Here is a 27,060-nt window from a genome sequence, read left to right on the forward strand (position 1 = left end):
GAAAAACGAGGCTCTGTGCTTGAGTGAGAATGATGCCTCATCCAAACTTAGAATCACAGAATGGTTTAGGTTGAAAGGGACCTTGAAGATAATCTTGTTCCAACCCCACTGCCACAGGCATGGACATCTTCCACTAGAGTAGGTTGCTCAGGGCCCCATCCAACTTGGCCTCACTAATGCAGAGTGCAGGAGATAAGGTTCAATAATCCAGTCAGTTTGAGCTGACATGCTGGTTCCTATTTATGTTCAAAGTAAATTCATATGAACATACACACACAAATGTTTGCAAAAAGAGAAAGCATTGATCGAAACAGAATTTGCTACTGCTTGCAAATCATTCTTTAAATTGTTCTCTAAAGACTAATGAACAAATGACACTATATAAAAGATGCAATTATGTTAGTTATTTGTTGATACAACATAGCTACTTTTTACTGACATATTTCTAAGGTAATCAAAAGCTTTATGTAATGATTATATTTAGCTAATACTACTATAACACCAAATCAAATAAATTTTTCCTATAAAATGATAAGGAGCATTATGAATAGGAAAAGTTGAAGGTAAAGGGATTTCCTCAGTAGCTGAGTAACTGAAACAACAGCAAGTGTGACAATTGACTCTTAATTCAATTACAGAGGAATTTTAGAGGATAACTGGCAACCTTAACTAGTTTAAGAAAAGCATTCCCAATAGTACACTAGCAAAATCTAAGTTTCTTACTTGTCAGCTGCCATGTCTGAAATTCAAGCTGAAGATTCTCTCTTCTTTCAGTTTAAAACCCCCTCACAAAATGTGTAAAAAAGTAAACAGAAATGCAAATCATGAACATGTAATAGTTATACATGATAATCTAGGATGAGGTATGTTCTTTGCTAACAAAAACGTAAGCACTTCTAGAACCTACTGACACCAAAAAACCTTTTTATTTGAACAATTCCACTAGAAAATAAAGACAACATGCAACTATGCACGAAAAACCTGTCTACAGTTACTGGAAGTTGTTTTAAGTGGATTTTGAAATGAACAACTTGTAAGAATATTGTTACTTATTGTCATAAATAACCAGTTCAGATGACGCAAGGAAAGAAAACTGCAGTGGTTAACATTTAACCCTTTTCAAATACCGACTATAAAACCGCCCTACATACGCAATCTATGCTACCTGTTTAATATTATTTCCATTGTTTGAGCTGCTTCCACGATGATTTAACCACATACTTAAGTCCTGTGGGATCACTCTTACAAATGAGGTGAAATAGATCCCTGAAATCTTGTAAAACCCAGTTCTGGGAATGGCTGCAGATAGTTCTGAAAATTTAGTATGCAGAAGAAACACATTTTCAAAAAAATTATCAGTAAATATTACTTATACCTGCATATCTTTTAAAACTCGGTCTTCCAGAAACTAATGATTTGAATATTTAATCCCATGATTCAGTATTTAAAACTGTTGGGGTTGAATACATAAGCTTCTGGAAATTTTTTAATTAATAGCCGTATTAACTGAAGTGTGCAAGACAATATTAGAAGAATTAGTTATGAGTTCTGATGAAGCCTGAGGTAAAACCTAACTCCTGAGAAGAATATTTAATAATTTGCAATTGTCCCTCAAACTTCTTTCCCACTCTTTCACAAGCCTCCCCAGCCAGTTGACAATTTCATCGCCTGTCAAAAACCATGATGAGAAAGCTTTTCAAACCTATATAGAAATTTGAAGGTTAAAAGGAAAAACTGAAGTCAGAATATATATCTGGTGGATATCAGAGTATTAAAATTACTTATTTTGCTATGTAAGGTGACAACCATGTTTTTCACCAGATGGTGTTCTTTCAAGACATTGTGCTTCATTCTTTGATAGAACAAATGGGATTAATCAAGTCTGAGGCATACAAATGTGTTCAGGTCTGAGTTCACCAGGAAAGAGAGCTATGTTCTAGCCACTAGCAGACAGAAAAAAGAGTTTTAGGCTGCCAAGGAATGTACCAATGTATCTTTGCACTGTCGTAGTTTTATAATAAAAGAGAAAAATAGTAATAACAGCTTGAGGTTTATGGTAATTTTCAGCTAAGGGTCTCAGTAACTTGCCTGCAAAAAAAATAGAATGCTTCTTGGTTACAGACTTTCTTCATGTGATATTGATCTGTACTTTATAGTTGTGTTTTGGTTTTTGCTTTTTTTTTTTTAATCAGGACATAGGCTGCCTATCCTAGTATGGGCTTCCTTTATACTAACTCACAGAACTTTTCTCTTTTCCTTTTTTCTTTTTCTTTTACTTGAGCCTTCTGGCCTTATTTTACCTTAGTTCTTGTTCTTAAATGCTTCTTTTATTTTTGATAATTTTTGGGTCATGGTTATTATTATTATTCAAATGCAATTTTAAAGACTACAGAAAAGCTCTAATACTTCTAAAGAAGAATTTATTAAGTTTCATTAAAATTCCTCTCCTGTAGCACAACTTAACATCTGATATGATGGCTTTATGCATACTATGTATACGTACACAGTGAGACCTTTTTCAACATTGAACTCTCTGCATATGTTTACAAGTGTTACACAGCAAATTTTTCTCAAATATGTCTCTTGGTACCATGAAGAATCAAACTGTAAAAAAGCTGAATTCAAAAATACTTAATCTTCAGTCTACAAGAACTTTTAAATATAAATGCTAGTTGCAACTTGAAGATAAATATTGAAGTCTGTTACTTTCAGAACTTAAAGAAATAAAAAAATAGAATGTGAAAAATAAAATTACTTCTATATCAGGGAGAACATACTGTCATTTTCAGAGACACAATGAAAGAGCTTGAACACTCAGATTCTTGTAGAGACAATTGGTCTCCTGAGGTTGGGTTTAAGGCACACTGGAAAGGCTGTAGGTGTAGTATTAGTAAATGTTTCTACTACCTTTTTAAGTCTGCCATTTTAAGTATTCCCTGAGCACAATAATGCAAGCATTTTAAGACATAACATTATAAGGCATTATCATTATAATAGCTATCAGCTATACATTACAAAAGATTCCAAGTGCAAATGCTGCCAACATTATTCAACTAGTAGCAGAATGTCAAGCCACTCTGAAGGAATGCAGAGATATATGTCCACCTAAAATAGTTCAATGTTTTTAGTGAATTATGCTCAAAAGGTCTTCTTTTCAGAGAATTTACTCAAAGATTCAAGGGCCTGCAACTGAATTTATACTCTGGTTTTGTAGGGTTGTCCCAGAGAGTATTCACATCAGCTTGTAAAAGCCATCAGCACCTTGAGAGAGCTTTAAATTTAAAACCCTGTATTTGTGGATACAGAATTAGCACAATATGACTGATATTGAAAATAAAGCTTTCCTGTTTTGGTTCTCATTTGAATGATACGCTGTAAATCATATTAGAATAATCCAATAAATGTTCTCTTAATTAATTACACTAACCTGTTTGTCTAGAAAGAAGAGGTAGTCTGTGAACAGAAGAGCTGAAATCTTTTGCCCCTTTCAGACTAAAACAGCTAGACGGGCTCTGCCTATCTTCCAAGTTTATAGAGAGAGACTGCTCCAAGACTGTAGAACAAGTAGAGCTGGCATTAAGCTGGAAAAGAGCATCTTGTGCTTTCTTTTTTTCTTTTTTTAGCATATTTACCAGAATATCTGCAAGATACATTAAGGAAATAATTAAGAATTAATTTTTTTTTAATATATATAGACCAACAATCATCCACCTTAGTTTTTCTAAAACTAAGATTCATTTTTACTAAACACTAACAAATTCACACATTGACCACAAATTGTTGATCCTATTCAATCAATTCCTGATAAAAGCATTTACATACAAACAGGAAGGAAAAGTCTAGGATCTTACTGCCATTGTGTGACACTTCCTTTTTATTTTTAAAATTTTGTAATAAACAAGACTTCCAAACAAAAGAAAAAAACCTTTTAACTTGCAGGTAGCCTCGCAAGTGTTTAGGCTTTTCACAGTAAGAAGGTTTATTAAAATGCAGAAAAGGTCTTTTGGAAATTTCTTGCAATAACACTATGCATTTACTGGAAGTATATTTGGTATAAACACGTTTTGCCTAACAGCTCATAGAGGGCGTACAATGGAAATCCTGTGTGTGTTCAGATGAAACCACAGAAGTCCCTGTGATATGTTTTTGATATGTTATTCATTTTAATCCTAATTAATCTTCTAAATGAACAGCAGAAAAGCTAAGTAGTCTTTAGGGAATATTATTTACTTGACTAGGTAGTAATAGTAAAACACTTTCCAATTCAGTTGTTATGACTGAATAGCTTCTAGTTACTGTAGGCAAGAAGGAACTCGTAGTTTATTAACTAAACAGCTTCCATACTTCCCACCACTTCATCACATTAGATATGTTATTAATGTGATGATGTACAGTCACATAACAACTCTCTAAATCAGTCTTGTCTTCAAAGTCTTAAGTCTTATATTCTTCCTATATAATTCTAACATGGATTTCCACAAATTTCCTCCTTGTACAAACAAAGCTGTGTAAATCTACTGAGCAAAAGTGCATTTGATGGAGATATTTTGCTTTTTTTCCCATACTAATGAAATAATTCATTTCAGGAAGAAATGTTTCTGGGAATTCAGACATTAAAATTGACATAAAATTGAAGTCTTTTTTGAAAGGAATGAGTCAGTGTTTTAGATAAATTTATTTGAAATCGCACCTTGGAAAATGAAAATATTATCATCTGTGACAGAGCAGAATTAGAGAAGCTTTCCCAACACCTCCATTCAGACTGGTAGCATGTTACACCCCAATGAAAAATGCTATTTTCATTTGACATTTAAAATTCATCAGGAATTGCTGAGCACAAAGAACGCAACCGGGTTTGCTCTTTACTAGTATCTGTGAGAGAATCTCTGTTATCTTTAAACTTAGGAAACCCATATTTTCTTTTCTCTGCCATATTCAAATTTTACCCACTGAGCAGCCACAAAGTTAGGGACACCCTGATGTTGCAGTTTGCCCACAGTTCTGTCAATCTGCTAAAAATAACTCTCACCCACTGCGCTACAGCACAGCTACTCATGTTTCTTGTGAGGCAGTGAAATGGTTGAAGCACGTCTGAGCAGTTTAGTATTTTCATGTCCAAAAAGCTTTAGCTTTAAATTTTAAAGTTAACTGTAAAAAGTATAACTTTTATATTTGTTCTAAAGGCATATAGCCCAATAGTCCCCAAAGTAGCACTTCATTTGGCTAAAAATAACACATACAGGAAATTCTATTCTTTGTAAGGTAATAAATTGGTTTTTATACTGCATGAGAGTTTTCCCCTCTAAAAATGGTTTAATTTGCTTGAGGAGAGTGTTTTAGGTGTGACCTGACCCACACTATTTGGATATTGGGTGGACCATTCTAAAGCTAAGTGGCCCTTGGATCCAGGATTTTGATTTGGGTTACAATTGAAAGAGATGCAGGTGCAAAGCAGAAGTCCTGTTACACAAAAGTTGGGAATTGAATATTTGCTCATTTGCTTACTGTATTTGCTTTAACACAGGGGGGGGCAGCTTCCATACAGCCTATCTCACACACACAAAACCCATTGTAAGCCAAACTGTAAGCCCATCTCAAAACAAAATAATATTTTTTCCTCACAAAGGATACTGATTTCATTGTCTCTTTGCTGCAGAAGGTCTTTAAGTTTTTCCAGTTCTTCTCCTGATTCTATGTTAGTGTCTTCTTCTTCAGAGATGTTTTGTGAGAGCAGTTTTTTATCAGAAGTTGTGGAATGATTCATTAGTTGCTATTAGGAGAAACAAAAAAAGCATACTCTTTTAACTTTACCTCCAGCTCAGTATTATTCTACTCTGAGATGGTCTAGCTATGGTACAAAAGGTAAAGCCTTTCTAGGCTCTTGGCAGAACAAAATCATGCCACCAGTTGACTGTCAACTTATATCTACTGTGTCAAGTAGGGAACAAATTGTATTTGTTAATCTTCACTACCAAGAGTACAGTTTACTTTACTCTTTCTAGACATAAATTCCAGCATTCTCTAGTATGACAGAACTTTCAATATTAACAATATAACTAAAAATAATTATTTAAGGACAATAAATTAAGATCAGGAATGCATACATTGTTTTATTGGAAAATTGTATCCCAAAATACAGAAAAGTATTATCTTCTATTGTTTTCCTGACTAATTTCACAATTAACAAGCATATCTTGTTTGCTCAATGATTCGGAAAGGCTTGCAACACCTTCAAGAGAGTTAGTGTAACAGATTCAGGGATTTAGTGGTTTTAATCTACATTTTTATATCTTTCAACATAATTGTCCAAAATAAGGCTTCCACAGTGCTGGAAATACAGACAGGAGGATCAGCCATATACAAATGACTAGTCTCTGTTGATTCCAATAAGTACCAGTGCTCTATTACAATTTACTGCATGCTGAGATCCTTGCTGAGGTTTCCACAAAACGCTGGTGAATTTTTCCAACTGAATTTAAAATTTCTATGAGTCCTCCAAGCACCTCAAAGTTCAGGTTTTTTACCCTTTACCAGCACCCCTCAACTGTATTGCATTTTTTCTAACACTTTTCAACCATGAATGTCTTCAAGTTATTTTCAGAGTGTCAGCTGCACTTCCATCTATGTTTAAAAAAAATACCTTCATATGAATGAAGCAATACTTGATCTTGCGCATGTCAGCACCAACATCCAGAGTGCTATCAGGATCATTATCTTTGAGAAATGTTTCAATTAACTCATCCAACCTGAAAATACATAGCATTTTTTAAGAGAAGAAAAAAAAAATCACAAACAAGCAGACAGCAATGCAAAGTGGTGTGTCAAATACAATACAAAAGGTCCATGCATCTGAAACGTACTTTCGTTCCGATTACTAAAAGCTAGATTTGATACTGGAGATCCAACAACTGCATATCTGAACACACTTGCATCTGCTAAGCAATAGTTCTAGAACTAACAGCATCTAAAAAGTAATATTTTCTTTTCCTCATCTATTTTATAACCTTTTATTCTTTTGCTATCACATAATTGACAAAACCAAAAGCCTGCCCTCTCAGAAGACTAGATTTTTAGAGGCTTTGGACAGAGGATTTGCTACTATATATGATTATTTGTGCAAAAGAAAAGTCTACTTCCTTTTCTATTACAATAGTCAGCAGACAGCATAGCTTTCATACATAAAATTACCCACTCCAACCACCAAGCAAAGCAAACTATCTTTTAATGCAGATATTTACAGATTTCTCAAAGACCTACTGCTCTTCTTCTGAATAATGAAATGCAGTAAGTATTTTATTCTCTTGCAATGTGTTCTTTACAAACAACTGACAAAATCTTCCTTAGGGAGATACTATTCTTATTTCAGTAATTCAGTCTTCATAAGACAATCTGGCACATAGAAGCCTTTTTATTTTTCAAAACCAAATTAAAACCTGGAAAGCTACATGGCCATAATATACCATGCTTCTAAGCTGGATGTCACAGCTATATTGATAGAGTCAGACTTCCTCTTGCATGCTCTCACCATCTTTCCAGGTTTTGCATTCCAGGATGCATTGCAGATCATTCTCAAGACAAAGGGAAGAGGATTTCTAATCCCACACTAGCCCCTTAACCCACCTACTATGGTACATTTCTGGAAAACAGCAAGTGCAAGTTCAAACTCCACCAAATGGTTTTAGATTTATGGCTTCCTGGTTCCTGACGGATGCTATTACAATTATTTAGAAGGCAAATGGTGGGAAACAATGACAGGCATATACCCTGTAGAGCACAATTTTATAATTTTAAATGCTTATTTAGCTTATTATCCTCAGAAGACAAACTTAAGTTCTGAACCTGAGCCAAGGTACCTAAGGTAGCTGCAGCCAGTACCCAACTGTCTGAAAAGGGCAAGAGTTCAGAACCATCTCTGTGCCTAGTGTTTCTTTTGGATGAGTTTTGTTCAGCTCCTCAATTAATATGCAAGCCTTTTGAATGTTATTTCATAGTAATTTAAGTGATTTAGCAGTTCAAGGATTGTGAAAACAACATATGAATTTATATAGTAGGAAGATTTTCACTTTTACAAATGAAAAAACCTAACAATGCTACTTCATTTGCAGAGATGTTAACAAAATAAATCAAGGAGACAATAAAGAATCACAGGAGTAGGGGAAAGAACACAACTGAGAATAAGTACAAAAAAAGAATGCTGACTATACATTTTCTTTTGCCTAATATAGATTAGACAAGGTATGTCTGCTTGCTAGGTGGCACAGAAACAAATGACAACAGAATTTACAAGGTGAATATCCTTTTACTTATCATATTCCTGACTCAAACAGTTTATTATATTAATCTCTACAAATATCCATAAAAATGAAATTAAATATATAGAATATATGAAAACTTGAGCACAAAATTATGTAAAATAGGGCTGCAAAAGATTTACGTATTTCATATAGGACATGCACAGTTAAAACTCCAACCCGTTCTTTCTAATCAAAACATTTCACACAGGCTGTAGTTGCCCTCCTATCGAAAGGGAAAAAGTGAGAAAAATCTTTCTAAAAGTAAAGGAGAGCCAAAATGGCTTTTGGTTTTCATTCCATTTCTTTCAGGAGATGGATAATACCCTTCTCCTCAGCAATAACAGTATCTTCTGAGGTAGTCACCTATCTTTGATCCTTAGTTCTCTAACAGAGGAATGTGTAGTAAACTGTTTTTCTCCAACCAAAGACTGTTGCAAGAGTATACATCAGTAAGAACTGAACCAGAAGAGCACATAAAACAGCCCAGCAGTGAAAAAAGTTGGGTCTACGTGCTCAAGAGGAACAAGAAACCCATCGACAACAAGAATTCCAGAGAACTCCCTAGCAAATCTCGTCTTTACTTGCCTACCTAGAGGCACATGTATGTGGCAGAGCAAAGGTAATGTGAAATCATGAGGCCAAGTAACATTGTTCTTTTTCTAAAGGACCTTTTTTCAACTCAGGCATAAGAGAGTAATAAAAAGGCATAGAAAGTAAAGTATTTTTAGTCAGTTATTGTGGCTCAGCCCTGAGACATACACCTAGATGTCTCTTAGTCAGTCAGTCAGTATTTCCTGGAAGAGTTGCGAACTATCGTTTCTTTTGAAAAAAACCAGAGCAATCAAACCTTACATTTATTGATGACCAGCTTCTGCTATTACGCCAAGGATAATGGTTAACATCTGCATGTCCTCTCAAAAGAGAAATTAGGAAATTGCCCAAGGAAGGTTATTTTGATAATGAACTTGCTAAAGGAAAGAGCATGCTTGGCACAGAATGCATACCATATTTGAAAAATTTCTAAGTTTGTGACTGAGATTTTCTTCTCCCAAAACAACCTAGGCTGAAGCTTAATTTCTCCATGACACATATTACCAAAAGTCACTGAGAAAATAATTTAGAAAAATCAGAGATATTCATGTACATAGGTTTTATTACATGACTGAGGGTGCTAAGGTAACTCATAAACTAGAGGGGACAAAAAAAGCCCAAACACTTTTGTTAAAACTTATAAACAAAACCAGCTAGAATTAAGAATGAAAAAAAAATCAACCAAGAAACATATCAAAACTCCTTTCTAGAGTATTAAATACATATATGAACACTGCTGCTTTCAGTATGGTTTTTTTTTCCTTCCTCGACTGTATTTATGAAGACTAGAACTACAGCAGTGATGGACCTTACTGTTATACAAGAGATGGACTTCAGAAGTGATGCCTGCTCAGCTGGTGCTACGAAAAAAATTCAGGAGCCGTAAGCTGGGGTGAGATAAGAAAGGGTTTAATTATGCCAAGGCAATAGATGTTACACGGCGCGCGCGCGCGCTGTGCCCAAGATGTTACATTTATAGCAATATCTGCCCAATCCCAAGTGTGTCCATCCTCTAACTTTTGGCCTGGTCCACCCCCTGGCCCCCCTCTCGGAATTGGGTCTGGGGTGCTTTTTGGGACCCCCTCTTCATCATCTTCATCATCTTCAGCGTACAGAGAGCAGGGTGACCCAGTTCTTTGACTCTGTCCTGCGGTTTAGGCCAAGATACAAGCGTTCTCCAAACAAGACAGGCCTGCCTTGACTAAAAGACTAAACATCATCTACTGGATATGGGGGTAGGGTGATATAGGGAGTACGGAATGGGGTGAAAGGATTGAGGAATATAAACGAAGGGATACTACGGGGAGGAGGGAGAAAGGGGTTTATTTCTAAAATCTACTTCTATTACCTATAAAACTTGTAAGGCTTATAAAATTAGAAAAATGAAAAAAACTTAGGGGTTTAAGGCATCAGAAGAAATAAATTCCTGTTTCGACATTCTATTTCTTTATTACAACTTACAAAATGAGCTTTGCAAGATATCAATCAGCAGCAGAAAGAAAAATCCCCTAACTAAAACAAAAATTCAATACAATCAACCCAAAGACTTAGTAATGAAAAAACACCAAAAACCACTCATTGGAGGAGAAAACTGAACAAAGAGATGGTCTCTACACTATCATCTGAAGATCAACGCCAGGAATTTCACTTCACACTGAAGATACCTTTATAAAAAAATACTTAGCCCCAAGATTTCACACTGCTCTGCTTAAAAAGTTGAAGTGCACTCAGCTTCATGGGAAAAAGCCATGATGGAAACTGTTTAATTAACTGAAATTCAATGGAAACATAATTATGGGATTAGGTAGAAAGACTGAATTGAAAATTACTGAATTGCTTACTTGTCACACTTAACTGCTACAGCGGAAATATTCAGTATGTATCTGTATTTCAGAATTTGATACTCTTTTAAGGTAAGACGGTCACTTTAACTTATTTAAATTTGAGGGCGTTTTGTTATACTGGTGAGTTACATCAGAAAAGACTACATTAATCTGAAATAAAAGTAACTAAACACAAGATACTTCCACTGAAAGTATTAAACTAACATAAGAAACCTCCCTAAAAATACATTTTAGAAATCCTAAAACCTCTATTTTTGCGTAGAAACAAATATTAAAACAAAAGTCTTTCATCTGTTGTAGTTAATAACATTAGCAAGCCAGCTGCTACATTATTCATTAATTATAGCTTACTCAGCCTCTCAATAAGGCTGCCATGCAGAATTTATGCTAATCAAAACTGGAGCATAGATAATCACAGTTAATTTCACACAACAGCAAAATCAGCATCATATGAAGATGTCTCATAACTCACAGAGATCCAAAATGGTTCCATTTTTTCCCTTTTCTCTTGCATGTTGTAAGGTAAAGGAGGTTACAGAGCATTAAATATTTATTATTTAATGTTATTACAGTAGATGAAGCCTAAAAAGGCAATTTTTCATACATTTCCATTCTTACTTTTAGGACTACAAGGTTCTGCCCTGAGGACAGCAGGCCTAACTTATACTAATAAGAGCAAGGGTGTGCTGAGGCCTATTGCCAGAACCCTGCTGTATCAGAAAGAATAGTTTTCCCAACAGAAATTCCCCAAAGGAGGAAGAATATGAAAGTATCAAACAAAGACCCATTTTCTGTGAAAAACAGCAATAAACAAAGAATGGGGTTTTATTTCTCAGTGCTAACCAGAAAAAAAACAACAAACAAACAGATTACACACACACACAAAAGCTTTCTAAGTCAATGTATAATGTGAGTTAAGAGATTAATTTAAAACTAATTTTGATAGTGACCTATGAACATAGTACAAAAATAAGGGTATTGCAATGCTGATCCAGGCAAGTTTGAATCATGAAAACAGAATATGAAACCACAAGCTGTGTCAAGCACAAGTTCTCATGTTGATGATTGGAAGAAAACTCACAGTAGAACAGTCATAAACAGTTAGGATAGAAACGTGTTAAACTAACAGTGCTCTCTCGTTAGTGACTGTGAATCAGTCCCAAATTCTTGGTCTAGCATTTCCCTCTTTATATCTTTTTTCTGCAAGTAATGTAAACACACACTGTATTGCAGCTTGGAGACAGCTTTTACATTATCAATTTTATTTATCTTCTGTTGCTTTCCACCCTTCAGAAATTCTTCTCTAATGTAGACTGCTTACCATTTAGACCATGCATAAATCACAGAAGCTTTCTATCCACATTATTTCAGATTCCACCCAATTTTTCTGATAGCACAACTGCAAAATGATTAAATGAGCACTGTGCTATTTCACTTTTACCCATTCATTAAATAACAGACTTCCACATTTTTTTAAAAAAATCCGCTTCTGAATCAGTCATATGTTTGGATGAACCAGGATGCAAATTACACAGCTGAAATGCATCAGAAAAGCACTCCCAGCCAAGTGAGAGTATGTTTTTAAAGTCTGGAGCTCTCAATAGCTTGCAGGATGCATGGTCTCAAATCACAGATTTGGAAGGACTTGTTTTGACCTTGCTTTATGTGCCATGATTAATTTCTGGGAGAGCTTGCCTTTTAACCCGTGATCCACTGTATATTATGTATTGAAACTAAGTTAACTTAAAGAACAATTAATTTTGTGTGTTAGCTGTGAAGTCTGCGACAAGCAAAATGGAAATCCAAGTTTATGAAAAATAGGCTGCTAACAAGGCAGCTACTAAAACACTTGTGGTAATCAGAGAGGTCTCTAATTAAAGAATTTTGTTTAGCTTGATTTTGTAATAGTTTTCATTGGTAACATACTTGATATCAATTTTTCCTTCATATATTAATTCTGAAAATTATATTTAAGTTTAATAATGATGTCTATGTTCTTTAAAAAAAGTAACTCCACATCTCTACAAATGTCATGACTTGATCTCAAAAATGCATGATAATTGGAGCAGAATTACTATTATATTTAAGAACAGCTAACTTGAAGCTAAGTTAGTTTCAAGTGTGCATCTGTATGGGAAGACCATAGAGTTTCCAAGTAGTGGATTTTATGAATAATGCTATGGAAGACAGGAGAAAAAAGGAAGGTTTTTCCAGGCATTGTTGTCAATGGAATGACAGAAGATAAAAGTACACAAAATACATCTAAGCTGGCCTTGAGAAGAGCTCTAATACATTACTGACAGGTAGTGCACATAGACATATATAGAGGATAACGCTGTATTTTTTATCCAGAAATAACTGCTTAACCTCTAATTTTAAAAAAGTGTGTTAACTTCTGGGTGAAATAATAATAATTAAGTCAACTAAATAGTGGAAGCAGTTACATAAGCCCTGGTATAGGCTGCATTGATCTGGTGCAGTCTTAGAGCACGGAAGGAAGAGCAGTAAGTCCCTGAGTGTCTTCAATTTCTACAGTCTGGAAGATTTTTACGCTTTTTAAAAATATCTATATAGTGCTCTAACAACTATCTATTACAGGAGATTCTTCTGAATTAGATGGCTGCCATGTGACAAACAGACATGAGTTTCTACACAGTTGAAAATCATTAATTTAAATGATGATCTTTGTATCAGTAAAACTAGGGGTGATTTTGAATGGACAATCAAAAGACCAAGACTAGCTCATACAGGAAAACAGTGCCTACAGTAATTCTAAACATGTAATTTTTTTGCAGAGAAGAAACATGTCAAGTAGCTTGCTGAGGAGATGATTTCCTGCTTCAACAGCACTTTATAAAAACAAGCTGAAAGCGTGTACATAAAGAAATGCTACTCACTGCCAGCTAATATTTGTGGCCATAACAGTAGTCCTATTCTAATCACTGGAGTATTCGTAAAAGTAGCAAGAGAAAATTAACCTTCAGTTTCTCAAAATTTAAAAAATCAGAATAGCTCTAATGTAGAAAGAACTTGAAATAAAATGAAAGGACACAGAACAAGCATAACAACTATTCAAAGAAGCCAAAACTACTCATATGGATGAACACCAAGATATTCCTACAGTATAGATGGGAGTTTTGAAAAGATTCAGTAAAGTATCACAGGTTATTAATTAGATGTAGAGACTCAAAAGAAAAAGATTTTCAAAACAAATTTATAGTGCCATAAGATGCAAACAGGTACTTAGTAGCACTTTCAGAACTCAGCTGACCAAATGTTCAATGAATTTCAGTGAGATTCAAAAAGCTTCTATGATCACTTTTGACCACATGCATTTGAAAATTGTCTCCAAGATTTTTTCAAGCATCTAAATAATCAACTAAAGCTATGTTATGTTTTCTCATACACCTCACTAATATTAGTTATACTATATTTCATTATGATTCTTGGAACCGTATGACATTAGATGACTGGTATAATTTTGAACATTAGAAAACAGGACACCGTCTATCTTCCTTCCACCCCCATACTAAAACAAACTCACTAACCTTTGAAAAGAATTCTACAGTTTATTATCTCTCAATAATTTCAATGTAAAAGGTGATCAGTTTAAATAATATAAGATTTTTTTTCCTACTTTCAGTGGCCTTGGAACAAAATGCAGGATCACAGAAAAGTATTTACACTTACTTTAAGCATCTAGCTTAGGCATCTGCGTTAGGAATCTGAACTTTCTGTGCTGTCACTAAAGATTTTTTAACATGTAAGAGAAAAAATGTCCTCTAGAGAAATACATTGATTTAACAGCATTCTAAATCAAGCATCTGAGCTAGCAGTTAATGTGAGACTACTTTATTGCTACGATAGCTTCTTTTCTCTTGAATATTGCCTACACAATTCATGTCTGTCAGTCTGATAACTTCTACACAAATCAACAGTCTGCAGAGCTGTGTTGACAAAAGGCAAGGGGATATGCCTTTATTTCTTCCACCTTGCAACTGAAATTCAACACTAACATCAGCAAATAAGAACATTTGCTCTGCTTTGTAAAGGAAGCCATTTGTTCAACAGCTTAAGTATGAGTAACTCTTAAAGCTTTATATTGTACAACAGCGCAATATTGTTAATACCATGATAGCATACAGATGTCACAATGTTGAAACAGAAAAATGAAAGACGGAAAGAAGTAATGAGATATCCAGGATTTAAGTATGATGAACAATATATGACTGTTGAAGTAAAAAATAGAAGTGTCTGTAATAACATATGTATCTGAAAGAAATAAGGTAAAGTTATTAATAAATTAAAGTGCTAAGCCAGTACTTCCGGTCCTGTTCTTAGAGAATTCCAATTGGCAAAGGCTCTGGAAGCGTGGGTGCTCTGGAACACAGGACCTTGATTTGAAATCCTGACTTTCTGGGCACAGATTGTAAATTGCTAGTGAGCTCATTTATATGATTAAAAAAAATAAAAATCCCAAATGAATAAAAAAAAAGGACTCTCCCTTTTACTTTTGGCATGCATTTTATAGAAGAAAAAACCCCATCATTTGAAGGTAATTTAATTCTATTCTAAAGCATAACACAGAAGCCTATGAGAGTACAATTTCCTTGTATTTGGGATGTATGATGTTATTTTCTATTTTTTAAAAATAGTCCAAAGATCCCCTTTTTATTTTTTTCTCCTAAACAAGAAACCAATTCTCCAGCTCAAAGAAATATTTAGATCAGCCCTCTACAGCTAAGGAAGTAGATGGTAAGATCCAAAGCAAGCAATTCAGATTTTGGAAGCATTTTATGAACTACATTCTGAACCACTTATGTAGTCTAGCTAAATTTTTTATGCTTTGCTTTTTAAATAAACAAAATGAGTGCAGCAGAATTTATTTATGTTTAAAATTTATGAGAATAAAATAATAAAATAAAAAATATGACATACTAATGCAAATGCTTACCACTCAACATAGAATTCTGAAATAAGAATTACAGACAGCTGTAGCTTTAGTCACATGACTAAGTTCTGTTGTATTATAATTTACCATTCACAAGGAAAGTCAAGAGCATTTGTTTTCCATTTTGTTTTAAACAGTGAATGACAATACAACATTGTAGTGATTCTTAGGAAAGCCTATTTGACACATTTTTTCCTTCCATTAAAAAAATAATAAAAAAAATAAAATCCCTGAAGACATATATTTGATTTAAGTGTGGAAAAAAAACAACGAAGGAACCTCAGCTTATTCGTATACCAGTGTAAAACATTTAGCAAAATCAACTGCATCGAGTAGCCCACTCATTTCATCTAGAATGCCCTGAACATAAACAAGTGGAATGAAGCTCATTATTGCAAGAAATGTTTGGCATTTCTTAACTTCGTAAGTCAAGAAACATACAAAATAAAATTTTAACATATTATTAATACTTATTTCCTGGGCAATCACCAACACTTAACTCCTGCAACATACGTGGAGAGCAAAAAACCTAAGTATTTTGTTAAACTAAAAAAATAATATTGGATCTACACATGTACCGCTGGACTCAGTTTCATTTTGGCATCCGTCTCCTACTGAAAAGTGCCTGAGACAAAGACTAGTGCAGGACAACAAAATAAATATGTACTTAGTGCATGGAGTTTTTCACTGACATGTTTTGTACCTTTGACCAACTGTGTTCAGAATCAAAGAATAAATTAAAAAACTGGCACAGAATACTTTCAGCAGATTAATTTTGCACTGACCTCCCTTAAAATACATATGACGAATCAGAATAAGAAGAATTAAAACACATCCATTTTTAATACGACTATACTTTGTAACATTTCTCCTTATTAGTTAATTATTTGCAATAAAATTAACTACAGTAAGACTCTCATTAAAGTCTAGGAATTTTGAAAAGATCTATATAAAATTTGATTATTTATAGATAGATATATATATATACACATATATATATTGAGGTACAGTTTATTTAAGTTTAAACAGAAGATATCCCAACTAAGAAAAATGTCTAAATAGGATTTGAAATCCATAATTACCTTAATTAGAAATTCTTATCTGCCATATTACAAAAGCATCAATAATAATAATAAAAAAATCCCCTACGGTACTAGTCCCCTAAGAACCCTTCTTGGGAGGCAACTTAAAAATTAAAGCGCAACACAGTATGTTGCATTGTCACCTATACTATGTTTCTTTTCCTATTCTCTTGTCATAACAAACTGATCTATATGTCTCCTGATAAATAATATTATTCAGGTTTCATTATAGATGCAAAACTAGATGAAAATCACAAAAGAGACATTGTTTAGCAATAGTCAATCATGATTCTATAAGCCTTCATCCAGGTCAATACTTCTGTTTGGAGTACTCACTTGTACATCTATTCTTTAATGTGAACTCTCCAGATAATGAGTAGCTCCAAACTGGCTGAGATGGCCAGTCTCAATAAACAGAACTGCCACAAAGATGTCATGTTATGTATTGACAGACTAACTGGAGACAGAGCACTTAGATGCCATCTGCTGATTGTCATAAATGCTCAGAACATTTATGGACCTCAGGTTCAGACATGTAAAATCAGTGTGGTCACAAATGTTATTGCCATATGAAAGCAAGCTCAAAAATTATTCATGCTAAAAACCATAGAAAGATATTTTCATTGAAGTAATGACTTTTTATACTATCATTTCATTATACTTTCATTTGGGTGTTTAGTCCACATCAGCTTATGTGAGCACTCTGTTTACAAGACATACAAATGTAAAACTCATAAACCCTGACATCTGATATTTTCCTCCACTTGAATTGTTTTTAAAAAGATTGACTTAGCTTGTGACATTCCATTCAACTACAGCATACAGTACTAATAAGCCAGTCTGACTCATGTATATGATAGTTATTTTCTAGCACTATCTCTGGCTCTCTGCTTGAAAAATCTTTGTATATAAATCGTACAAAAAATAATGATCCTTGAACAATGCCATTATATGGCATTGATGACTGATGAGGGTAATTGTTTGAGATCATTCTTATTTACTAGTGATCTTCAGGAGAAGCATTATATCCCAGTCATCAGTACTTAAGTGTTGTTCTATATTTTAATTGCACAGTGCTTGTTCCAAGAATGAACTTATTTTTAAAACAATGAACACCTGTGGTACATGAGCCTGAGTAAACATAAATAAACAATAAATTCAAAATTGAAAATTCTCTGTTGACCTAATACAGCTGAGGTCCTTGAAAATTATTTCTCACTCTGTGCCTTATTACAGGTAGAAAGTCATTAAAGTCTCCTCCCTGCTTCTTTCTGATGTAATCAGATGCAAAATTCCTTGCTATGATCTCAGAAGAAACCTTTTCTGACAGTGCAATGCACTATCTATTGTGCTACATAGATAACAAGGAAAAACATACAACGAAAACACTGTATAGTCACATTCCTGAAACAAGGCCTCCCCTTTGTATGCTATTGTTCAACTGTATGCAGATGGTACCTTCCTAGGTTTTCTTTGCATATGCATAGTAAAAACTTTAATCAACCACTAACCCATTCCCATTCATAAGAATGCCATTTTCGTGGCAAAAAGTCAGCTAGAAAATCTTAGGAAGTAGGATTCGTGAGTGTGGTCTTAAAAAACCCAATGACAGGCTTTTATAATAATGTTAGCAAAGCACATTTTTAAATGAATATATAGATTGTTTAAGCATGTCTGAATAAAGTCACTGAGTCAGTCATCTTCTGAAGGACAAGTTCTGCCAGGGCAAAAAGAAACTAACTAATAAGGGCATTTAATTCTTCATGTAATAAAAAAGAGAGATACTTCTCTGTTCTTCCTGTTTCTTTAATTTTCTTTCTATGTCTAGTCTTGGTCATATCCAGTGCTACTCTGTAATGTTATTTATGCATTTGACTCCCATATGTTTGGGCAGAATGATAAATACATATTAAACCAGAAGGAAATGAGGGGACATTTCTGGTTAGAAGAATATGCTGGCAACTGCCCATGTTGAAAATTACTCAGATTAACAGTATAAATATATATATATATATATATAAATAATGCTACCTCGCTCCCCATCCTTGATATGGATGTCATTTCACTTCTGAATTAAAACAAAGCAAGAATTAATAATGACAACAATCTACATGAGAAACTCAAGATTCAAGGTAGCACCTTGTCCTCATGTCTCCAGAGTCTTCTGTATTTCAGGAAAATGTTAGCACTGACAGTTGTCTTTTGAACCAGTCCCAAGAGAAATTAAAGTAAGACTAAAAATTCTCACAGTTTCATTTTGGTTACCGTTAATGTATTACCAAACAAAATCAGGCAGTTACTACTTTCTTTATAGAGATCAGATACAGAGATTAAGTAGGTCCATCCTACAGAATAAATTTTTCAAAACTGGAAACTGAATTAGGTTATTTCGAACATTTAGATCAAAGTAAATATTTCTACATTATATACAGAAAGATCTTACACTCTGACTCATCTGTTACAAAAAGCTGCAGGATGTTACAATACTTACATGAATTAATATTGCATTTTCAATAGCATGCTCAGTAAAAAGAAAAATGAATATTTGGCTTTTAAGACACTGATTAATTGTGGATCACAAATGTGATATTTCTTTTGGTTTATGTCAAACTAACATTGCAGCAGGATACTTTTTAGCACAAGAATATTCCTTGAACTCTAGTCAGACTGCATATCCAGTTTTGAGAGAGACTGTTTTTCATTCTGCACTATTATACAACACTTCTTTTTGCCTGGCACTTGACAGGCATTCCCATCCTTTGCGTTTACTTTACTTCACTTCCTCAAAGCTGAGGCTGCAAAAACACAGCCAGCAGCCTCATAGAGCTTTCCATGGAAAACTGCCATTCTAAACTGGCACCTAACTTCACTTTATTATTCACTCAGGGAAGTTTAAAACTCTGAGATAATTTTAAATATTTATGCCAGTAAACGAAAAGTAAACTGATGAAAAGTATAATAATAAAAGAAAAAACAAAAACAATGTAAGCCATTACTGAAGCAGCTCTTCTTGTGAAAGCTCTGATGTTCTTTGCTTGCCAGTCACCAGCTCCAACTCATCCTTCAAATCCTGGATTTCCTTTTTCAGCTGGACAATCATCTGTAAACAGCAAGGCATAAACCAAGCATCATCTACAAATAATAGCTAGTTTATGATTTTTGCATTAGAAGGCTGAGTTTTGGTAAATATTATACTTCGGTTTTATCTTTTGTTAAACAAGGTCTCTTTTTTAAAAAACTGTTAAAATGCCTTAAATACACCAAGCACCTTTTTTTTCTTTTTCCATTTATAAAACAAAGAAAAGTCTTCTAAACTCAGTAAATTCTTGTGTTAGAAGACATTGCTGTACAGAAAGAGTTCAAAAGATTTCTTGCAAAAGAGAAATAAAATTTGACATAGGAATAAAAAGAGCTTTTTTGTCTTGTTAGTTTTGCCTATTAATAATGAAAAGACACTTAAGAACTGACATCTTTGTTAGAGAAAGGGTAACTACACACCAAAAGTGATTTTTTTTTTACTTTCCCTTTAGAAACAGAAGTTCCAAAACACTTTTATAAGAATTATAGCACACTTTACTTGTAGGATGCATCAGTTCCTAACAACAAACAAACATCATAAGGCAACAAAATTAAATTGCATTAATGAATAGTAATGATTGTGAGAACTGAACTCGATTTTTAAATTTGCATAGTTCATTGTTGGAACACTACTTTGGGAAAAAAATGTCTGCATGAAACCATATTTTACAAATGAAAATATTCTAAATATGCATTTGATTATTTCTTTTAACCCTAGATTACTGTTAACATATTTTTTACAACAAAAGTATGAAAGGCTAGCTTATAATATTTTATTTAAGAATCTACTAAAGTGATGAACTGTTAATTAGAGAAGTTGAAAGAACACTTAGAGAATATTGCAGGCAAAATGTTTTAACCTAATTTCATATTGCCCCACTCTGGTGCCACATGCTGATGTAGTCTGCACCACTTACTGAGTCAAGCAAATAACACTTGGGGCTGGAGTATAAAATGGTAGACAGCTGAATGATATCACCATCTCTGCTCAATGTTCAAATTTGTTAGCATGATTAACTTCAATCTGACAACAACAGAAATACCAGTTTCAGGATATGGATAAAAGATTGATTTTCAAGTATTAATAAGACAAGCAAAAATCTACAGAAGCAGAACTATTTAATGTCTATTTTACATGAATGCCAGAGGAGAGGAGGTTTAATTCAGGGTCAAGACTTTTATTTTCAGTTTAAATCTTTGGTCATGAGTGACAGAGGTTCAAAGATGAGTAGCTTAAAAATACAATGAGTACAAATTCGTCTTCTCTAGTAAGATAAAAAGTCAGGAAGTCTCCATCATGTAGAATAAATTTTATGCAACAGTCAGACCCAACTCAGATCTATCAAGAAGTATTATGAACTCCCTTTATAAAGCATGCATTCAACTCACAGATGATAAAAACTGCCAATAAATTGTGTTGGATTTTTATGAAAAAAAAAAATATAAGTTGAGCAATTTACTGAATAATCAGGTTGCACTCTGGGAATGTACTTAAGGTAGTTAAGATGGGCAACAAATTCCACAATGAGCACAGAGCCATATAAAGTCAAGGTACCTGTGTACCCCTGCCTTTTCCACAAGGGGAGATGGTTTTCTAACTCTCATGAGTCCACTCTGCTTAACTTGCTAAATGATCCCGCAGAGCAAGACATACCAAACTTGTGGAGTATTGCTCCACAGGATGTAGTAAATGCTCAGGAGCCTGCATGTGTTTAACCTCAATCAAAGGCTTCCGTGGCCATGGAAGAAATCTTTTGCATGATTTGCTACTATAAAGCCTACACAGGAAAGAAAAAAGAGGACAGACAGACAGAAATGAAGAAGTTGTTCAATGCCTACTGGGTTTATTTTTTGGCCTTTCTTTCTTCTTAAATTGTGATGCAGTTACTATTAGAAATTGCTTGGAGAGATAAATAAATAAATAAATAAATGAAAAAGAAAAAACAGCAGAAAACCTGACAAGAATCTTCTATTCCCATTGAATTTCAAGGACAAGAGACAACAACAACAAAAAAGCAAAATCATTAACAATAACTGAAATATGATAATTGCCATCAAGTAACAATTAATGAATTGTTACTTAAAATCATTAATCATCTAATCCCCAAGTTTTAGACAACAAATGCTTCTTACATTATATAACCTAAAATTCTTCAGATTCTAGAAATCCTATTTCTACTGCTTTACTTGTCTTCACTTTTTTTCCTAAAGGTAACTTCTCAGAATTCTTTCTTCCTAGCTAAAATGTTCTTTGAACCAGTTTCAAGGAAGAACTGTATTTGTATGTTTGTTAGCTTTATAATACACAAATCATTTCAGTGCAGCAGTGTGCTTTCACCAAGTGACTAGTAATCTTAGCATATTTTTAAGTAGTTTAGAGCTATCCAGTTATGTGTGATTATGATTTAGAAATTAACATTCTGAAAAAAACAACACAAAACCAATAATGAAAGTGACCATTACTCTTCAGATGCTTTAAGAACTGGTAAAGCCTTTAGAGGTTTTATAAAGGTCCACTTAACTATAATTATGTCCAAAAGAAAAAAAGTAGAATGGCAGTTATTTTATAGAAAACAGTTGGAACTTGCATCTAAAAACAATTTATTGGGATGATTCAGTACAAAATTCTCAACAACAATTTGACTGCTATTGATTATTAAAATGTAAAACAAGCAATCTCCTTCTCTCTGCCCTCAGACAACTCTCACCAATCTGGGGTCAATTTCTTCATTAAGAACTGCTTCATTCTTAATAAGAGCAACTCGCTGTGCAAATCTGCAGGTTGATATAGATTCCTGGAAGGAAAAGAAAAATAAAAGAGTTGAATTTCAGTTAGCTTTGCACCAGGCAAGTAGACCAGACTGCTAATGAAGTCATTAAACTGTGTTTCTATTTTCTTAGCATTTTACAGAAATATTCTATCATTTTATATTCCAAAATGACAATATTCAAAGGAAATTAGGTTAGCATATTAATGAGAGTGACATATAAAACTGTTAAATCCTAGTACATATTTTATTGATCCAGTTAATTTCCTGACCATCTGTGTTTCAGATAAGTCCCTGACTGGCACTGTAGGATAAGAAAGTCATGCTATTTAGAAGGTAATAAGGTTTGAATGATGAGAAAAAGAGAAAATTATCTAAAACTATTTTTTTTTCCTGAAAATGGGACTAGGTCATTTTATGTAAAAGACAGTGGGAAAAGAGATGAAGGGAAGAGTGGAGGACCAGGAAAAATGAGAAACAAGCTGGGAGACTTGGAACTAGAAGGCATACAGGAGAACTGTGATACCAGATAAAAAATGTCAGATGAGCTAAGATGGGATGCAGGAGAAAGGAAGGCAGAAAAAAAAAGATACAAGACTGAGTTTGTGGAGGAAACTCTTTGACAATCAGTGTGTACTCCCATCTAGGGCACAGAATGAAATCAAAGATCCTTATATGTACTGTTCCTCCTTTGAAATCAGCTGATACTTGAATGTCAGACCCTGCTAGAGAATTGTAGGATAAAATTTTCTGAGATGTGCTATACTCCATTTAAAAGGGAATTTACATGTACTTTACTACTGTAACAGAACTGATTTTCAGAATCAAAGTAATTCTGCAGTTTTCAGTCCTCCGACATATGAAAATACCAATTTAAATGTTATGTTCATATAGTTCTTTTTCCACAGGACTTCTGTCTCTGTCAGTGCTTGAAGGGGTGGTATCTGAATTAGGGTTACATGAGGAAAAATACCAGTGCTTCTTGCCAAAACATAATATACACAGAGAATCAAAGGAAGGAAAGGTCTTACAACTAAGACAGTTGTACACAGTATTAGCTGTGTTTGCCTCTGCTTTACAGTTCCTGTGCAGTGATGATCACCTAATGTGATTTTTATTACGTTCTGTACATATATTGTGTACAGTTATATGTACAGTACACATACATACATTTCCATCAGATCTCTTTGCCCTGTTTAGTGTGAAGCATACATTAAATTAATTAGTAGCTAATCAATTCAGTTTTCGATGTTCAATATGTAAGCTTACAATTTATTTATTCTATGCCATGAAAACAGTCATCAAGCCTGACACCTAATTTCCTAATCATTTTTTTACCATGTTTATCATCACAGCACCTCAGGGCTTTACAAGAATTAGTCAATTAACCCTTTGCTGCAACTGTGTGGAATGACTACATTTAACAGAAAGGAAACTGAAGTCAAAAATACCAAAAAAATTATATGCAGTTGTTATCAATGTACAATCTTCTGTTCAAAACAGCCTCCATTCAGCTTCAGCTACAGCTATAATAAGTAATATATCTATAATTCAGAATCAACATCTTCATTCAAGCACTCCACAAAACTAGCACAAAAAACGTAATGTAGTGATCTGAAAAATTCTGTATAAACTCATTGGTAGAAGTAGGGATATAATCTAGTTCTCTAGGATAATATTCTATTTGTCCTCTTCATATGAGGGTCCTTTCTTACTTTGAGTTCTCTGCTTCATTGCTTTCATTGCAAGAAACAACACTGGATCCTTAAGAAAGTAACTTTTATTATACACCTTCAGTTCCCACTGGGTGGTAGTTCTGTCTTGTGCTTCATTCGTGACTGAAATGTATATCCCATGGGAGAAAATAAGCAAACATGCAACCCAAACATAATGACTCATGCACTATCCTAATTCTGACATTTTCTAATGACTTATCATTAATTGATAGTAATTGACTTACCATCTGTTTTTATTATTCAGACATATTAACTTATCATCTGTCTGTCTATATTATTTGGACATATCAGATTGTGGGGAGCAAGGAAGAGATTTTTTTTTTTATTTTTGGGAGGACTGAAGAATAAGATCTGTTGTGTGGATTGTATATGTTAAAGCAAGAACATGAAAACTGTCAGTAGCATACTCTGCATAATTGCTTGGGCTAAATATTCCCAAAATAGAAATCTAGAACACAACATGAGATACATATACCTGATGAATTGATATACAAAAGGGTGCTAATCCCACAGAGTCTAAAATAAAATTAACAAACTTACCCAGTTGCATTTGTAACAAGACAATATGCTTGCATAATTACATGTTTGCAAGTCTGAACAATCTGTTTTCATTTAACAGCAAAGTCCATTTTCTAAAGAAAAAGAAGTCTACGACTAGATGAAGTATGGTTTTAGTATAATGCTTTCCACTGTATTTCGGAAAACAGTTTTAGGCTAAATAGTTTTTTTTCTTGTTTATTCACATTAGAATGCTTTGATGTCAATAAAATCAGGAAATAAATATATTATAAATGGCTTTGAGCAGGGGTTCTATCTATTCACATCACTACATATTTTAGAATAAAATAGACTATACTGTTTCAGTTGAAAGGGATCTACAACGATCATCTAGTCCAGCTGCCTGACCAAGTTAAAGCATGTTGTTAAGGGCATTGTCCAAACATCTTTTAAATACTGACAGGCTTGGGGTATCGACCACCTCTCAGCCTGGTCCAATGTTTGACCATCCTCTTAAAAAAGAAATGCTTCCTAATCCAGCCTGAATCTCCCCTGGCACAGCTTTAAACCATTCCCATTAATTCTATTGCTGGATATCAGGGCAAAGAGCTCAGCACCTCCCTCTTTGCTTTCCCTCCTCAGGGAGTTGCAGAGATCAAAGAAGCCTCCTTGGCTTCAAATTAGACAAGCCCAAATTCCTCAGCCACTCCACAGAGGACATTCCTTACAGCTTTTCACCTGCTTTGTTGCCCTTCTCTGGATGCATTCAAGGACCTTCACATCCTTCTTAAGTCATGGGGCTCAGAACTGCACACAGTCAATGTGTTTGCAGACACCAACACTGCATACAGCAGGATAATCACCTCTTTGGACTTGCTGGTTGTGCTGTGTCTGATGTGCTCTGTGATGTGGTGCCCTCTTGACTGCCAGGGCTCACTGCTGACTCACACTGAGACTGCTGCTGACCAGCACCCCCAGAACCCTTTCTGCACGGCTGCTTTCCAGCCACTCCTCTCCCAGTTTATGTTTGTGCTGGGCATTACTTCACTGTAGGTGCAGAATCATCATTTCGACTTGTTAAATTTCACCCCATTACTCATAGCCTGATGCTCCAACCTATATAGATCCCTCTGCAAGGCCTCCTGTCCCTCAAGAGAGTGAACAGTAACTCCCAGTTTGGTATCATTGGCAAACTTGGTAATGGCCCATTCAAATCTTGCATTCAGATCAATGGTGAATATACTGGAACAGAATTGGCCCTAGAACTGAACCCTGAGGAACATTGCTGGACACCAGCCTCCAGCCAGATGTAGCCCCATTCACTACAACCCTTTGATAAAAAAAACAGCCCTTTTTGTAAACAAAGAGAAGAAAACATCACTACACATAATTCCAGGGAAAGAAATTAGTGAAGGGACATAAAAGTATTTAAAAAATTTCCATAAGTCCCAAACTACCCCACCCAATTCCCTCTCCCCCTTAGTGAATTCTCCAGCTATCTACCATACTCAATGAAGTCTTGATTCCAAAGAAGTCAAAGATTCCAAAGAAGTTCTGTCAAGGCTTTCAGTGGAAATGCATTTTCATAACTCAAAAATTTATTCATCAGGAAATCAGTACATTTTAAAAAAAAGAACAGTTCATTACTAGGTGCAAATTATTTCCCAACTGCCCCTCACTTGAGATTACGTAGAGAAAAGTACATTTCCGAATGGATATCCTAGTGCAATTTCTACAGATAAAATTATCTCCTGGAAACAAAGTTAATTTTTTTTTCCAATAAGGATAAGAATTAAAGCATACACATTTGAATTGTAAACTACAATAAAATTCAAAAGAGCAGGATCTTTAGAGAAGTGGAAATATTTTTGTTCAAAATAGATAAAAATAACATACATCTATGTTTCTTTTGTCTATAGAGAGTGTTGCTATCATGGTAGTCATGCAGTTTCCTCCCAGGCTGTCTCTTAGCACTGAGGTCATCATAGAGTTTCGATAAGGAATGTGGGACCGGTTTTTCTCTGCAAGGGCAATTATTACCTAAAACAATAGCAAAAATAGAAAAGACTTGGAAATTTATATACCTATTAATGACTGACACATAAAAGAACAAAAACAATCTACTCAGGAACTTCTGATACAATAAAACTACGCTTATGCACCTTGGTTGCAAACCTGCTGGTTTTATTGAATGAATTTCAACTTAAATTTCAGTGTG

The 27,060-nt window shown here is 34.3% G+C and overlaps 1 protein-coding gene across 9 annotated transcripts in view; it reads right to left on the minus strand.

The window, feature by feature from the left end:
* Positions 1–27,060, minus strand: part of KIF6 (kinesin family member 6) — a 165,561-nt gene that overhangs the window by 97,118 nt on the left and 41,383 nt on the right. For 8 of the 9 annotated variants that reach the window (XR_003533948.1, XR_003533947.1, XM_027681767.1 and 5 more), the window contains exons 8-13: positions 26,739–26,882; positions 22,549–22,635; positions 19,759–19,862; positions 6,641–6,746; positions 5,632–5,770; positions 3,428–3,640 (exon numbers count right to left, since the gene is read on the minus strand). Coding sequence is in view for 7 of the 9 variants with exons in the window: in XM_027681767.1 (XP_027537568.1) it covers positions 3,428–3,640; positions 5,632–5,770; positions 6,641–6,746; positions 19,759–19,862; positions 22,549–22,635; positions 26,739–26,882 (793 nt within the window). In the remaining 2 variants the exon portion in view is untranslated. The remainder of the gene's footprint in view (positions 1–3,427; positions 3,641–5,631; positions 5,771–6,640; positions 6,747–19,758; positions 19,863–22,548; positions 22,636–26,738; positions 26,883–27,060) is intronic. The other variant, XM_027681768.1, reaches the window with a different exon arrangement.

This window comes from Neopelma chrysocephalum, unplaced genomic scaffold (assembly GCF_003984885.1).
Source record: "Neopelma chrysocephalum unplaced genomic scaffold, ASM398488v2 Primary Assembly neopelma1_61b, whole genome shotgun sequence".
NCBI classification, from domain to species: domain Eukaryota; kingdom Metazoa; phylum Chordata; class Aves; order Passeriformes; family Pipridae; genus Neopelma; species Neopelma chrysocephalum.